General features: G+C 33.0%; 1 protein-coding gene and 1 long non-coding RNA gene across 2 annotated transcripts; both read right to left on the bottom strand.

The window, feature by feature from the left end:
• Positions 1 to 11412: 11412 nt before the first annotated feature.
• LOC110617042 lies at positions 11413 to 13805 on the bottom strand. Its single transcript, XR_002488300.2, has 3 exons — positions 13477 to 13805; positions 11847 to 11933; positions 11413 to 11707 (listed from the first exon to the last, which is right to left on the bottom strand). It is a non-coding gene; the product is annotated as an uncharacterized LOC110617042 (long non-coding RNA).
• A 1980-nt stretch (positions 13806 to 15785) lies between these two features.
• On the bottom strand, positions 15786 to 17395 carry LOC110616732 (WD repeat-containing protein RUP2). Its single transcript, XM_021759209.2, has one exon. The coding sequence runs from the start codon at positions 17320 to 17322 to the stop codon at positions 16090 to 16092; it is 1233 nt and encodes a 410-aa protein (XP_021614901.1). The 5' UTR covers positions 17323 to 17395; the 3' UTR covers positions 15786 to 16089.
• Positions 17396 to 17729: the final 334 nt, after the last annotated feature.

Raw genomic sequence — 17729 nt, 5'->3', positions numbered from 1 at the left:
ATCGGTCCGGATTAATAATATTTTTAAGTCATGCCTGGGTGTTAAGCTCAATTTATTATTTACGGCCACAAGACAATGGTCATTTATGGGTAGGAGCAGACAAAGCGATGCGAGTATGGAAGGCTAATTTAAACAAGCCACGTATTTTAGATCATGAAGATAACTTTCACCTCAAATCTAAATAATCGAAAACTAGCGGGGGACCTTTAATGTTACACAACAATCGCGCAAAATAAGCAATAAGCTGTCACTATAAGACAGGACCACGTGACAATGATCTGACAAACCAATACACGGTCCCACCCGTAGAAAGAAAAATCCGGACAACCGTAGTACCCAACTCTTCATCAAAACTCACCCATTCCAGAGCAGACCGAATATTCACTTTAAGTTAGCATTAGAGATAATCTAGTAGATCTTCATTATATTTATAATTGCAGGATCATCAGCTGATTAGCCTGCAAGACCCCTTATCAATTAGCCAGTCACATCATTCAAATTTTCAGAAAATATTATATTAACTCCATCTAGTATAAAAGCTAATGATCATAAGGATAAAAGTACACAATTCTCTTACACTAATATTTAAACTTACTGATTTGAGCGTCAGAATGGCTGCTGCATGCGTCAATCACCTCACATTTTTTTTGTAAGTTTAATTAATTACAGCACAACTATATTTTTCTATCACACCACTGAGTATTAAAAAAATGATTTTTAATCAAGAGAATACATTATATATATATATATATAAATTTCTAATGTAGGAGAAGACGTACATGTATATATATATATATATATATATATATATATATATATATATATATATAATTAAAAGGAAAATCAATGTGGGACATAAGAGGCAAAAACACAAAATCAAAGTCGTTGACATTCATTAATGTTAGGAAACATATTCTTCTTAATCATTGTTAATAAAAAGATGATGGGTTTTGATCCTTTGACAGATTGTATTTTTTTTTTAGTTTAAAAAGAAAAGAAAAAGGACACGTATATGTATGCTTCTTCTAATCAATGAAACCACCAACCTTCTAGCTAGCTACATGTCAAACCCATTATCTTATTCTTCTTTCAGAATTAAACAAAATAAAATAAAACACTTGCCCACCTACTAACTCTGAAATATATTTTAATAAATAGCTACAAAATGCATTAAAAATTTTAATATATTCCACATGCCAGAAATGGGAAAAAAGTTGACATGATCAAATTGGGATTTTGGTGTTGAATTACAGAGTAATTATGTATTAATTATATGGTATGAGTAGGACTATTGAGCCATATATCATCACTGTGAAAAGAGAATTGAAGAATGAATTCTTTTCTTCAACAAGAGGTGATTAAGTGTTGATTTTTTACGAATGCTTTGTTTACGTATGTGTTATATTAATCAACTGAAAATTTCCAGAATCAAATGCGAAACAAGTTTGATATACGTAGTAAGTTCATAAAAGCTAAGTCTCACATCACGTTTGAAAAACTAAATTACATCATATTTAAGAAAAGTCATTGTTTGCAGTTATCAGCTTAACCAGGTCGATGGCTGATGGTAACTGTAGCAGAGTTGAAACAATTCTCATAATTTCCTATTTTAATTTAGAAAAAGGGGGAAAAAAGCCATTGTTTAATTACCGGCTAAAATTAAGAATTAAGATTAATATAAATTTTAAAAATAATTAATTTACCTTATATATAACAAATTTGAGGGGCCATGAAAAGATTTTGATGTTAGACAATATCCAGTTTGTATTTCTTTTTCACTACTTTCAAGTGGGTTAATTTATTAGTATAGTTAAATAAAAAACAAGGTTATATACTCCATGCATTTTCACATTGCATTAAATTTGAAATATAACGTATTTTCTTATTAATATAATTATTCAAATAATTAACCTTTAACAATTAAAAATATATTCATATAATAAAAATGGAAATTGAATTATGCAATTATATTTTTGTGAAATAGAAGAACTTGTATTCATTATTAGGCACTAAAATCACCGGCCATATATAAATTGTCAAACATGACTTAACACAGTGTTTGGTTTGTCCAAGTTGAAGGCAGCAGGCTATTTTTGCTTTTATTTAAATACAAGTCAATCCCAAATTAATCCCAATCCAATTTAATCTTTTAATCGGTTCTGGTTTATTTTAGTTTCTTTATTATCATTATTATTATTATTATTTTGTGCTTTAGATATTTCCATTACTTATTTTTTTCTGTTTACATAAACATAACTTGTCTTTTATATATTTAATTGAATCTGTCTCATTCCCGGTAGAAGAAAAAAAAAAAAGTGGTGGAAAATTTCCAAAATTATTCTGATATTTTTTATGAGAGTTTTCTGATTTGCTGGCCATTTTTTGTATTTGAAAGCTTTTGACATGTTCCCTTTCAGAGAACAAGACTGAGTGAGGAAGTACTTATGAATAGACATTTAATTGTTGTTTAATTTAAAATAAAATTGAATTAATAAAGAAAAAGGGTAAAAGGACAGTGAGTGTGAATAGAGAATACAAAGGGAAGCCGTCTGTGCAATAGGGTGCTGCTATGTGTTCAACATAATTACGTCTTTAATTTCTAAATCACCCTTCAAAAATAAACAACATTCATTCTTTCACTCTTATAAAAAATAAATAATTATATAAAAAAAAACTCTTAACAACTCTCGTTGATTTTTAAATATATAAATAAAAAAATAATCAATTATAGTAAGCATGGTATCAAACAATGCAAAGTAATTAATAAATTAGTCCTTTTGTATATATGTCATGGTCCACTCCTTCATATCTCCCAGCGCAGAATGCACATATATTTCAATTTTCTATGCTATTTTTTAATAACAATATCTTTTTTGCTTTTTTTTAAAAAAAAAAATACAAAAATGCCAAGCCATCACCAAGCATAGGAAACACAAATTAAGGGTTTTGATTTCACAAATTAAATATATGTGTAAGGGTTTAAAAACGTAAAATTTTTCACAAATTAAAAATAATTAAAAATTGATTTTGATTTCAAAATAAATATTTATTGCAAAAGTTTGAGCTAGCTAATTACATTTTGTAACTATTCTGTTAAATATATTTTCAAAGACTTGCATATAAATTTAGAATTGACTTTACACAGAATGTTTCTTTCATCATTCACAATTTTTTTTTCATCTTAAATAATATTTAAATCAAAACAATATATTGTTCGACCATTCAATGACAGTCAATGAATAAATGAAATTATTTAGTGAGGCATAATTAAACCTACACAAGTTTATCGAATCTCAGTGGCTGCAATCGTTATCTTCTTATTATTGTTATAAAGTCTAATTAATATTTATAAAGATAGAGAGAGAGACAAGTACAAAAATATTATATTAATTTGCATATGATTGGAATTAATAAGAATACCTAAAACATTTTTGTCGGCATATGACAGTAAGGAATACATGAGCAAGATGGTGTCATTAGGGTCATTATCAATTTTAATTTAATTACTAATTGTAATTAATTAGTTTGATGTTGTGTTTTTTATGCCTTAATTAACAATGTTGAGTTGACCATCCCCAACTTTGATTTTATAAATACCATACGTATTTCGCAGAATGCTAAGCCAATACAATTCTTTGGAAGTTCAATGTTATATCAGAATACATGTGTATTTTTTTTTCCTAATAGTCAACAAAAGCCAAAGTCTGCAATACCACAAGCATCCCAATTGGAGGTGGATATCAATAACTTCAATTAATTGCCCTTGAAACAGAGTAAGCCAGATTATAATCATCATGGTTACACTTTTAAGAAAAATCCACCCTTAAAAACTAGCCTAATTTCAACACTTATGTGAGGTTAAATGCTAAATGAAAAACTCTGATACCATTTTTAAAAATAAATCAGATTTAATTCATTTTAAAAATTACTTAAAAGGGCACAAGATTTAACATATACCATTTCATTTGAAGTCAACATATGAAAAAGCGTTCTAAACATATAATTAAGTTTTCATAAGTGTTAATGTGTATATTTTATTATTTTTTTATCTATTACTTAAATACTAAAAATATTCAATTATAATATTTAAAATTAAATATCTTTATATAAAATTTAAAATACTGTTAGAAATACAGTAACCTAATAAATATTGAATTTTTAATCATTAATCTAAATTAATTAAATATATTTAAATTAATAAATATTATATTCACATTCATTTAAAAATCATTGGTTAATTGATAAGCAATTTTGTTTTAATTACTCAATAGTTGAGTTAATGTTTTATAAATTCAGCCTCTTCACCATATTAACTTTTGGACCAAATTTAATTTCACCGTTAATAAGTATTAAAATTTTATTTAAACAAAATATCAAAATAATGAAATATTTTTATTATAAATATCCTTTAGTAAAATCTGAATTTTTTTAAAATTTATTTTGTGTGGGGGGAGGGTGGGTTTAGAAGGGGGGAGGCTTTGCATTAAATTGCGCAAATTTATAAAGTAGTAATTAAAAATTGCCATTTCCCCAGCAACTTTTATACCAAGAGGCTATGACTGCAAAAGAATTGAGCTGAGTAAAGCTTTAGCAAACTCGGGCTGGATTTGTTTAACGGACCATCCTCAGAGGGGAACAGGGAAGCCAAAGATCTAACCGACTCAACTGCTCTGCAAAATAAATTGGATCGTCCACGAAAAGATGTGTTCTTTAAACTGTTCCAATCACACAGAAAGCAGATGTTTACTCACTTTCAAGTGAAACACAGTTGTACACTGTTTCCTAAAATCCAAGAACAACTTCACACTGTAATGCACTCAAATTTATGTTTCAAAAAACAATGAAAAGAGAAAAGGAAAAAGAAAAAAGAAAAAACTAGGCAGATAAACTATCCTGTGTTGTCTTTCTATGCAAAAAGTGGCAGTAGCATCAACTCTGCACAGACGTTTTCACTGGAAATGCAAAGCAAGTGTTAAACTAAACAATTTCCTACATTAATTGCGTGATACAGATCTCATCAACAGGGATCCTAGAATTCATACACAAACTCCATCTGGCAAAAGCTGAGTACCACCAAATATAAAGAGATGAACCAGACAATCATTTACCAAATTGGATATCTAATAATCAACGTAAAAAGGTCTGTTATAAGGTATCCTTAACTTGGAAATTCAGTTATAAATTACTTTGCATCAGCTCTCAGATCTATACCGATGCTATATTTTGCAGGAATCCGAGGAATATATTGAAGGCATAAACTCTAAAAATCCGGGCTAAGATCACGTAGTGATCCAGTTGAATTGGAATCTGGAAAGATATTGAATGGTCTATTTCTTTCTCAGCAAACTAACTAGAGAAGAGAGACAACAAGGCCATATATGCCATCTTAAAAGAAGCAAATAAAGGGTATGTGAGTGGAGGGAACAAAAAGCAAAAGTTTAATAATCAAGGATGAAGCAATCCACTGAACAGCTTGTGGTTGTAGAGGGTTATCAGTAGGAGCTTCTAGAAGTTCCTTTGAGCTGTAACTTATTTTGGTAAGTTAGTTAATCCAGCTCATAAAAAGAATGCAGTTTTTCATTTTCTCTCAAATCAGAATTTTATCACCATTAGGCATGCTTTCAGTAAAAGAACGGGTTAACTTAAAAGGAAATGATTCTGTCACATGAACTTTCATTTGCATCGAATTGTCAACTGTTGGCTCAGACGAAAGATTTCAACCCAACGGCTGATAAGTTGTGTAAGCACATGCACCGAATCAATTTCCAAAGGAAAAATAACAAAGAACCCTTTGCAGTGGTATTTGCAGGCTTCATCTTGTGGTACAATCGCCAGTTACCTTTTACCCAACCATGAAAAGTTTTCAATTCTTTAATCATTATGCAGAGTCCATCCAGCATTTAAAACCATGAAATATCTCATACTGTGAAAAATATCATAAATCAAATTTAGCAGACGCTCCTGCAGGACCGCATCTGATACGGATTCAATAGGGCAAATTTCTAACAATGGTGTGGAGCAAACTTATGTCATTCAAATGGATCTAAAAGGAGTTCAAAATCATATTCATATGATCTATATATATTTGGGGAGTGCTTCAACTCATATGGGACAGATTTGGTGCAATACTTGCAATCATAGGCTTAGGGAGCCTAATCAAACCTATGGGCTAAAACTACACAAAAGGAAGCCTAAAGTGAAGATCAAGTAAGACTTTTGTGAAGACTCAGCTTTGTTATGATGGGTTTGCTATATTTTTATTATTTAACACTTGTTTTATTTTAGTTTTGTTTGGGCTTGTATTCTGGCCATACTTTATCTTTTAAGTTTTAGAATGTTGGGCCATGTTTTGGGCTTATGTTTTAATACTTATGTGTTATTTTAGTGTGTGATTGGGTTTGGGCCTTATGTGTTTAAGTCAGGTCCAAGAAGAGTGTCTTAGGGTTTTATTTGTTTTTCTCCTTACTATATAAGGATAAGAAACAATTGTAAGAGACAGCTTTTAATCAAATATTTCAGAATTTTTTTCATGTCTTTGGCATGTATTGCTTTGAGTGAGAGTGAGAGTGAGAGTGAGGATTTGCTTTCATCAATTGCACCAAGAATCTTGGCTAACTTATCAACTATTCGTTGTGGCGTTTGTCGGATTCTCATCTAAATCCTTCGATCATTGGTGTTTCAGCTTCTCTAAGTTTGGGGTGCCATAGGAGGTGAGTTTATCAAATCTATGGATTCCATATCTACTTGTGCGTGTGGGTTTGAGACTTGTGCCATAGGGTTCCGCGTCAGTTGGTATCAGAGCCAAAGTGAGGTAAATTCTGATTTATCTTAGGATCTAGGGTTTTTGAGTTTTTATTTTCTTCCTTGTTGTTTTCGGTGAAAGCTTGTGTGTCCATGACTGCATCTTCTTGATTATTAATCATCAAAAAAAAAAAATCGAAATCCAAAAAAAAAAAAAAAAACATCGCCTTTGCCTTATTTACCTTGATCTAGCCGAAATTATGATATGCTTCCTTTTTCATCTATATTGCCTTACCTATCTTAATTAATTGCAGTAATTTATGGGAATCAATTTGAATTTTGAATTTTGAATTTGGTTGAATCCAGATTAGGAGATAAAAGAAATTCTGCCTGCTATTTCCTAAAGTGCACATTTAGGGCAATTGCATCTAAATTGATTTGATGTCAAATCCTTCTTGTAACACCAGAATTTTCGTCCATGTTTCTGATCTGAGAGAAATTTACATTTTTCTTTTCAGATTCTATTTGTGGGGTTTTGATACTTTCCTTTTTGGGTAGATTTAAGTAGATCCATATTTAATTTGCGTTGAAGTGAATTAAATGCAATATTTTTTTGTCCAAGTTCGTTTTTATTTGATTTCTAAGTTTCTTTTTTGGTTTAAGCTTGCTTTTGCTTCCTTTACATTGCTGGAGTATTGTTTGCTTGTGTCTATACTCTAGGTGATATTTTTCAAGTAACACAAAACCTAATTCATGTGTTACTTTCCAAATTGTCAGTTTCTTCTTTCTAGTTTTTGCGCGCTTCCTTCTTTCTTTAGGATTTCTTCTTTGTTTCATTAAACGCACCTTGTGGTTAGTTGGTTGACCTTAGTTTCTGAAGTGCAATTGAAGAATCAACAAAAGAATGGTAAGAGTGCAAACACTTGAGTATTTCTTTAACACAATATTTGCTAGTTCTTTTTGTTCTTTGTTGATTTAAGGTAGGATGAGTAAAGACAAGAATGTGGTGGATCGTACTGATGGAAGTGAATCGAATATGGGTAACGATTATAAGCTCTTTAAGAAGTCAGTCAGTGGTGAGTTACAAAGGCTCAATAAGACTCTTGAGAGGTTGACTGAAACTATGGAGAGTTTGAATGTCTCACAAGCTTCCACTTCTACAAGAATACCTCAAAAAACTCCTAATTGCAATAATGACTGTGATGATTCGGATGTGTTGGTTAATAATGTGTTGCTTGCTGCACATTGTGAGATGCTTGTTGCTAGGCGTGCTCTGAATATGCAGGTTAAGAAAGAAAGCCTAGAACAACGGGAAAACATATTTCACACTAGGTGTTTGGTTAATGGAAAAGTGTGTACTCTCATTATTGATGGAGGTAGTTGTACAAATGTGGCTAGTGTGTATATGGTGGAGAAATTGGGCTTGGCTTCTATTGAACACCCTAAGCCATACAGATTGCAATGGTTGAATGATTGTGGTGAGGTTAAGGTTACACGCCAGGTGGTTATACCATTTTTTATTGGTAGGTACAAGGATAAGATATTGTGTGATGTGGTACCTATGCAGGCAAGCCATATGTTATTGGGTAGGCCGTGGCAACATGATAGAAAGGTGCAACATGATGGGTTCAATAACAAGTACTCCTTCACTCATGAAGGACAAAAGGTTATACTCGCTCCTTTATCACCTCAAGAGGTATATGTTGATCAAATAAAGATGCTGGAGAGGGAGAGGGAGGCTTCGGCCTTGGCCACAAAGGGGAGTGAGAGCTTGAATTCTGCGGAAAAGATGAGAGAAAAGAGTGAGTTTGAGGGTAAAGAGGCTGGGAAAGAATCAAGACTAGTTCAAGGAGGAAAGGTGGAGAAAGAAAAGGAGAAAGAAGAGGCTAAAGTTCCAATCTCAACTTCCATAGAGATTGAAATTGAAGAGGAAGTTGTAATGCATGAATCTAATGTAGTTGTTGTTGAGAATTCCATCAATGAACTTATAGAAGAGGTTGTGAATGACGAGGGACATGGGGAGCACGTGATTGATGAGGTGGAGGAGGTGAATGAGACTGTTTTGGAAGTTGTAGAGGAGAATGGGTCACATCCACAAGATCTTTCTATGACTAATATTTTTATGCCTAGTTCATTTGTTCTTGATGTGCAGGTTGTTGATGAAAACATTCATGACGAAAGTTTTATCCTATTTCCACCTATTCAAAAGGAGGTCTTTGAAGACACATGGGTTCCTAAAACTTCCCTTTTTGACATAAATATCAGCAAGATTCGAGGACGAATCTTTTCTAAAGAAGGAGAGAACGATACGGATTCAATAGGGCAAATTTCTAACAATGGTGTGGAGCAAACTTATGTCATTCAAATGGATCTAAAAGGAGTTCAAAATCATATTCATATGATCCATATATATTTGGGGCGTGCTTCAACTCATATGGGACAGATTTGGTGCAATACTTGCAATCATAGGCTTAGGGAGCCTAATCAAACCTATGGGCTAAAACTACACAAAGAGAAGCCTAAAGTGAAGATCAAGTAAGACTTTTGTGAAGACTCAGCTTTGTTATGATGGGCTTGCTATATTTTTATTATTTAACACTTGTTTTATTTTAGCTTTGTTTGGGCTTGTATTCTGGTCATACTTTATCTTTTAAGTTTTAGAGTGTTGGGCCATGTTTTGGGCTTATATTTTAATACTTATGTGTTATTTTAGTGTGTGATTGGGTTTGGGCCTTATGTGTTTAAGTCAGGTCCAAGAAGAGTGTCTTAGGGTTTTATTTGTTTTTCTCCTTACTATATAAGGATAAGAAACAATTGTAAGAGACAGCTTTTAATTAAATATTTCAGAATTTTTTTCATGCCTTTGGCGTGTATTGCTTTGAGTGAGAGTGAGAGTGAGGATTTGCTTTCATCAATTGCACCAAGAATCTTGGCTAACTTATCAACTATTCGTTGTGGCGTTTGTCGGATTCTCATCTAAATCTTTCGATCATTGGTGTTTCAGCTTCTCTAAGTTTGGGGTGCCATAGGAGGTGAGTTTATCAAATCTATGGATTCCATATCTACTTGTGCGTGTGGGTTTGAGGCTTGTGCCATAGGGTTCCGCGTCAGCATCTACCCATTGTCATAGAGTTCAAACAATGGGACAGCAAGGAGTTTTAAATTTTTGGGTCCAGCAAAGTTATCTTTCAGGTAAATGAACAAGGAAAGCTTCTTGCGTTCATGTGTTACCAATGATGGGGACAAAAGCAGATCAGTATAATCCATACAAGGAGGAAAGCAAAAACCCAAATAAGACAGGAAAATTTGTATTCTTCAGTTTGGTAACCTTAGGTTTAGGGATGGCAGGCGAGCGGGTTTTTACGGGTACCCGATCCGTCCAAACCCTATTAGGACGAATTTGGGTTCTTACAAAACGGATTTGGGCGGATTCGGATTTGAAAATTTTTACCCGTCTCGGATTCGGGTAGGGTTCGGACTTAAGTGATTGGATAACCGTTACCCGAACCCGGATACCTATACTAACAACACTAACCCTAATCCCTAATATTTATTTTTTCATTTTACTCGGTCATACACAGCTCTCTCTCTCCGTCGGCGCCTCTGCCTCCCTTCCCATAATTTCCAATCGCCTTTCTCCCCCATTTCACTGACGACCGCCGGCAGTCCAGTGAGCACCGACGGCGTCTCGTTTATCTCTTAAGCGATGATAAATCTTCTCTCTCAATTCTAGTCCAATAGCGGACTAACAGCATAAAGGCGCCACACGCCAAACGTCGACGTCGGGAGAGAGAGAGGGAGAGGAAGCTGTGAGAGTGAGAAAGCGAGAAGAAAGCCATTTCTCAGTTCTCACCACCTCGCCGGAGAAAGAGTACGTCTCAACTCTCTACTAGCTTAATGCCGGTTCTTTTACCTCTCTTTTCTTATAAATATCACGCTATTCTTGGTCGATATATATTAATATTATCTCTATCTCTCGATCCGCTCATTTCACCTTTCTCTCATTTTCCCCATATAATTTTGCTTCTTGTTCATGCGGTACCACACGTTTTCACATTTTCTTTTCTTTTGTATCTTTAATCACTTAACCTGTTTTCGAGATCAATTTATTCTCTTTGATCCTGTAATTACCATCTTCGTTTCTGGTTATCGTCGTCTAGTTTCTATGCTTCTGTTGTAAATTTAGCTATATTTTTAATTTGTTTCAAGATTTTAGATGTCTTGAGCTAAATTTGTTTATTGTGTAATTTGATTTCTCGTTTTCTGTTTGGCAAGAAAGAAAATTATTGTGATGGTTATTTTTTACCCACAGCTTCTTGTACTTTCGTGTTTATGGTTACTTTGTGGCTGATTTGCACTTTCCTGTTTCTTTGCAGAAACGGTGGATAATTAGTAAAAAAATCGGATTCGGTCGGGTTCGGGTATTGTTAAACGGATTTGGGACGGGTACGGGTATTAAAATTAAAATACTAAACGGGTTTGGAACGGGTTCGGGAATTTTACATATATTCGGGTTCGGATTTGGGTACTCTCAATTTCGCGGGTACCCTACCGTTGCCATCCCTACTTAGGTTTAGTTAGGTGGGGAAGGCAATATGGATTCAAGATTGTCTCAAAGTTTGGCCTCCATGAAATGGCCACACATTCACCAATCTGTGAGAAGATGCCAAGTGACAAAAAATAAACATCAAATATCCAATTCACTCAGTATATAGAAAGCAAAGAGAACATGACATCCAACAATAAGCATATGTTTTATATACCTTTTTTTTTTCTCTCTACTGCCCATCTTTTTGGGACTTATTTTTTATAGGCTTCCTCTACTCATATTAGACTCATCGTCTTTGGTTTATGCCATGACTCAGGACTAGAGTAAAAGAGGAAAGAAATACCTACCAATCTGGCACCAGTGCAAGTGAATTAGCACCAAGCTTGCTGGTCAGTTTTCTTTCCAAACCTTCAATTTCTGTGGCATATGCATGAAAGTTTTAAGCAACAGAAAGAATCTGGAGTAATAAATACAAATAAAAGGACATGTTCTGCAACTGTCTTGATGAAGATAAGGCAATATAACAGAAGAAAAAAAATGAACAGCAGAGTTATACCATTCTCTCCTGGCTTTAGTCGCCTACCCAGCAGTCTGCAGAATGTGTTTCCAATTGAAGAATGTGAGAATGAGCATGCTCTTGTACCTGCAAAGATCAACTACATAATGAGCCAAGAGAGAGGTGAGAACTTCTAGGCCTTTGTGCTGAAACACGTAACTTGATGCTTTATTTTTCCAACCAAGGATGCTTTTTGAGAGGGAAAGATTAGATAGCGACACCCTATGGATTAATCTTTAGCTTAGTGCAAAACACTGGACAAACTAGAGAAATTGTCAAAAATTGTGAAGTAATAAGCTTCCCCTTTCTTTTTCCCCTTTTTTTTGTTTTCCTTTGGGCGTGTGGCTAAGGACCCTCCAGATAAACATCTTTATGAAAAGATTATCGTAGATGAAATGATTCTTTTCAAATTTAATTATCTGTTGAAATGAACCTAGCAATCAAAATTAGCTGCTCAAAATAAAGATAATGAACTATCATACAGGAGTGGGCCGATTATACCAGAATTCCACACACATTCATTTTACAAAACAAATGCTTAACCACAAAAATTGTTCTTAGATTGCCAAACTTTTCGATCGTCAAGCACATTGGCGTGCAGTTTTAGACAGCAGGAGGGCAGATATCCAAATTGGAAATAACAGAGAGAGAGGGAGGGAGCAAGAGAGAGAACAATGTCATTTAAGAATGAATATTACAACTTCAATATAACAAATTTAATTCTACCTTGACATGGCTTGGCCTGCAAGTCACAATCTACACCAGCTTCAATTTCAATGTCAATACAAGGAAATAGCACGTGCTAACAATCATAAGCTGCTGCATGCACAAGGATTGTGTGCGAGTTTGTGGTTGTGTATTGATTGTTTACAAGCTAAACCACCATTGAAAAAAGACAGAGAGATGGCTAGCTGATAAATAAATTGAGTTTATTAAAACGTTATCTGTAACTATAATTCATAATCATTTTAAATAGAAAAAGGAAATCACAGTTTGGCTAGAAATTGTGCAAATATGGCTATAAGTAAAGTAGGAAAGCGTAATACTATTAAGTTCACTTTGCAATTGGTCAAGCTACAGATTTAAACAAAAGCAACATGAACATATCAGCAAAATTGCTTCGACACTTGTCTCATTCCTTCTTCAATATGGCTGTAACACAGAACCAACAGCAGTAATCAAACTCCAGCAGGTTGATGCAGGAAAGCCACTAGAAGCATCACATACACTATTTTCATTAGTCATGGTTGTTAAATTATTGAAATGTTTGTCGTGAGTAGAACTCCAAAACCATATTTAGCCAGTTTATTTTTGTGAGAGTTTCAAATGTTTGCGCACGACTTGCAGCTTTTAGCTCTGCATTGAAAGTGATGCGGAATTTCCCATTTCCAGGTAAAAATCCGACAGAAGGAATAAAACTAGAGTTTGAATCACAAGTTGATTACGAAAACAACCGCATAAACATCTGAAGGTGATACTTTTCACTATTTGATGAATAAAGTAGACATTGAATAATCAAAAAGAAAATGTCATCAGTCCTTCGGCCATCTTTCGTCAGAATTAAGGAGAGGACCAATGTTTATCTAGGGTTTCAAATTGCTCTACTGTCACAGTTGCAGAGAGAGCTTACTAGGCTTTCATGCAACGACACGATCAGCGGCGGAGACATCTTTCTCCATTTTCGGTTCTTTTGTGCCAAATGAGTAACTGGACAGAGGATGGTTGTTCACCGCCGATGAGTTCACCATTCATCTGTGTAATATGTTCAGCGGCATGGGCCAGAACGAGGGCATGGAGGGAACAGGAGTTACAGAGTGAGACGGATGGCCTGTAATACGTGTTGGGATCTTTCAGAAGTAGCAGGGCTTTTCTGGAAACTTTCTGTTTAGCTCTAATGACCGCCCGATCTAAATAAATAAAGGTCTTAACCTAGAATCTGCGGTAACCTTTGTGCGTTATGACCCATGTGATGACTGCTGTTCGTTTCTGTTATCTTCCTCCTCGATTTAGGCTCGACCAAACTCTTTCTTACCTTTTCGGGAAAAAAAAAAACTCTTTCTCATCTTTGGTAAATAAATATATATATAAAAAAACAATTTCTCGCTTTTGGAATTAATTTTTTTTTAATTTTAGACTATATATATTTAGAGAAAATAATTTATATTTAAAAAATATTTTTATAAAGAATAATTTTTAATGAAATAATATATTTTTTATTATTTAATTTTAATTTAAAAATAAAATTTATTAATAAATTTATATATAAAAATTTTAATAATATTTTAAAAATTATTTTAAAATAGTTTATTTTTTTATCAAGAAAATATTTTTTATTAATTAATTTTTTAATATTTTAAATATTAAAAAATATAAAAATATATTTTTTATTTGTAAATTATAATACAATTTTATACTTAATATCTTACAAGTTTTTTTATATTTTTTATTTTAATAACATATTGAAAAATATAGTTTTTTAAAGTCATTTGTTTTCATTATGCGCAAATGTTATAGTATTATAGTAAAAAAATAATTTGAAATTAAAATGTATAACCTAAAATCACAAAATCACAAATTCACGAAAATTTAAAAAGTCACAATAGTAAAAATTGTGATAGTGAAACAAAGTTCTCATATTATGGATTAAATAAAAAAAAAAAAACATATACCTATGAAGAAAAAAGCATGTAAAGTTCATTTGCAAATTAGTATTATGTACAAATTAAATTCCTATAAATAACAGATAACTACAGTAAACTTTTATTTTTTTTGTTTTTATTTCCCAAATAGGGTATAGAGGAATAAAAATAAGCATAAAGAAGATAAAATTTCAAATCAGAAAAAATATTTAATTAATAATTTATAGTGCAAATATTTAGTAGAATGATATTAAAAAAAAATCCGTGAAATAAGTTGTTTGGAAGAAACCATGTGGTTGCTCTTATCAATTTAATAGAAGCAAAAGTTTAAATTCCCAAGTGCTTGTGGGCTCATAATTAGGGATGATCACTTTTAGAGATTTTTTTTTTTTAAAATGGGAATATTCATTGAAATTAAGATGGCATGGAAACAAAGATAAGGTTAAAAGAGCTCAAATTTCCTTTTGAATCGTTTAATTTGTAGTCACATGAATATAGGGATCATTGCCAATGCCTGCTGCGTTCAACTTTCATTTTTAATGCTGATTGCCAAAACAAGGACAAGAGTAACACATTTTTATAAATAAATTTATTAATTTATTTAAATTGTAACTCCATTTCAAGGATTTTTAGATGAAAATTAAAACTCTAAAAAATCTATCACAAAAATTAATATATTTATTTAAAAATTAATATATGATACTTTAACAGCATCATACTCTATTGCTCCAAAAGAGATTTTTTTTTTTTTTTTATGTTTTTATCCCTCGTCTTTTAAAAATATTTATTGATTAAATTTTCTATAAATATCGTTCAAACGATGAATTATTAATTTTTTTAAAAAATAATTTAATAATATGAATTATAATAAAATATTATTAGATATGTTCCACATATCAGTCGATAATGTTTTAGTAGTATTAATTAGTTATTTTATTAACTATTAGTTTTGAGATTAATCATTAGCGACCAGTTATTTATATATTTTTTAAAATAAAATTATTCAATATAAAATAAATATTAAATTGATTATTAAATATAAAATATTAATAAATATATAAATTTATAAAAAAATATAAATATAATAAAAATATAAATTAATAGTTGTCAATCACTAAACATTAAAGAGAGTAGGTTTTCAATAACTATTAATTTAATCATAAAATATTATTATAAAATAATAATTACTAAATAATAAATAATAAAAATTATTATTTTGACTTAAACGAAACGTTATTATTTATCTGTATTTTTTATGGATAAATATATAATATATTAATCAAAATTATGAAAAGTCTCATATTAAATTTGAAATTAATAATATCATAATGATTGAATATACATACATTCAATAAGAAATTTCCATTCTTTCTTTCTGCATGCATATTGGACTTCTCAATGAAGCAATTACAACTACAGTTAATTAAAGAGGAAGTGAAAAGAAAATAAGCTGGAGCCTAAAAATAAAGCACCAGATGACCCGACGATAACAAGGAGAGCCAGTTTGATCCTTTACCACTCACTCCAGCTCACAAACAACTTTATGGTCAGCATATTATCCTAAAAGAAGCAGATACAAAATGAGCTTTTATTTTTATGCCATTTTATCTTGAACCAGTGGCTGCATCTGTCTTCCTTTTGCCTTTAAAAAGTTGCAGGACCCCATCTGATCCTCCTGCAACTAGTGTACATTCGTCCTCCCTCACTTGCCTCCAACATACGCTGCTTACAAACCCATGGTCGCCCACTGGCTCCAACCCATGCATCCATATGGGCTCGCCCCACCTCTTGTCGTAAACGAACACTGTGTTGTCTTCGGATCCGCACCCCAATAAACCTCCATTTCTCCACACTGATAATCCAACGAAGTTCCTGTTATTCACGTGTCCTTTGTACGTGCGAATCATTTGGGAATCATGTAAATTCCACATCCTTAAGCACCCATCAATTCCTGCTGTTACCAATGTAAGCTCATTCACAAACCTGACGTATGTCACCGTTTTCTTATGCCCGTCAAGCACGAATACCGGGTCTTTCATCATCCGGATATCGTACCCGTATGCTCTCCTGTCAGCACATCCAACGGCTATCATTGATCCACCAAACGGATTAAACTCCACGCTACATACGGCCCTGCGGGTCACGCTGGGTTGAACTGTAGCCACACATCCACCATCCCCCTCACAACGTGGGTCCCACATTTGCATGGTGCCATCGTCGGATCCAGACGCACCCAACATCGGATCACAATGCGAATAGTCCACGCTCCATACCCGACGCCCGCCATGCTCGTCGCGTTCGAAGATCGGTACTTTTCTCTCAAGATCATACTCCAGCACAACTCCATCATAGTCTCCGGACACTATAACACGGCTATTAGAACCAGGTTTCCATCGGAGACTGCTAAGCTTAGCCGGTGTACATATGTAGTACTCGCATGCTTTAGAATGGTCTAACAAAGCAACATCGCTTCCATTTTGGCTACCTTCATGAGGAAGCAAAGAATTGACGTTGTAGATTCTTATCTTTCTGGCTATTCCACCGGTGGCAAGGATGGTTTCAGACTGGTCGAATTGGATTACACCGAGGGCATCGGACCCAGCTCCACGGCTGCTTGACGAAACCACCGTCTCAAGACTGAAATCCCATTCACATCTAGCTTTTTCTTCTCCGTGGTGGTCTATGGTTTGGGTTTCTTGGTCTTCTTGTATTAGCGCTTCAACCCTAGTTGCAGGATGGAATTGATCAGACGGGTTTTTCATTGCCCATTCACCGTATCTCGTAGAGATGTTAATGTTGTAACGTTTTCGGCGTTTGGACCAATGAAAGGTTCCCATGAATCTACCAAAGTTTGTATAGTTGCTAAGGATAACAGAGGGACAGGACAGCTGATTTATCCCCCGCTTTTTATTTTTGTTTTCTTTCTTTTTCAATTTTCTGCATTCCCTCTTATAAGATTTTATTTTCTTCTTACAATAATAGCCCGCTGTGTTTCAACATATTGCAAAAATGCCATTCAGTCCACTGCCCCTATGGTAACTCTGATTTTGTTTTCCTTTTCATTTTTTTATCAAAACAATTTTATATATTAAAAAGTTATTAAGTAGATTGAAATTTTTATAGACGAAATTAAATGAATAACATAAATTTAAATAAAAATAATACTGGTAATTTTTTTTGGTCGTTGTTGATTTTAAATCGAAAAAATAAAAAATAAAAATATTTTTATCAATTAAACTCAATT

The sequence above is a fragment of the Manihot esculenta genome, chromosome 6 (genome assembly GCF_001659605.2).
Source record: "Manihot esculenta cultivar AM560-2 chromosome 6, M.esculenta_v8, whole genome shotgun sequence".
Taxonomy (NCBI): domain Eukaryota; kingdom Viridiplantae; phylum Streptophyta; class Magnoliopsida; order Malpighiales; family Euphorbiaceae; genus Manihot; species Manihot esculenta.
Note: the sequence above shows the minus strand (reverse complement) of the source record. Positions and strands in the feature narration are given on the sequence as shown.

Bases quoted from the DNA above. Each gene is read 5' to 3' on its own strand.
- LOC110616732 (XM_021759209.2), bottom strand. From the start codon at position 17,322: ATGGGAACCTTTCATTGGTCCAAACGCCGAAAACGTTACAACATTAAC.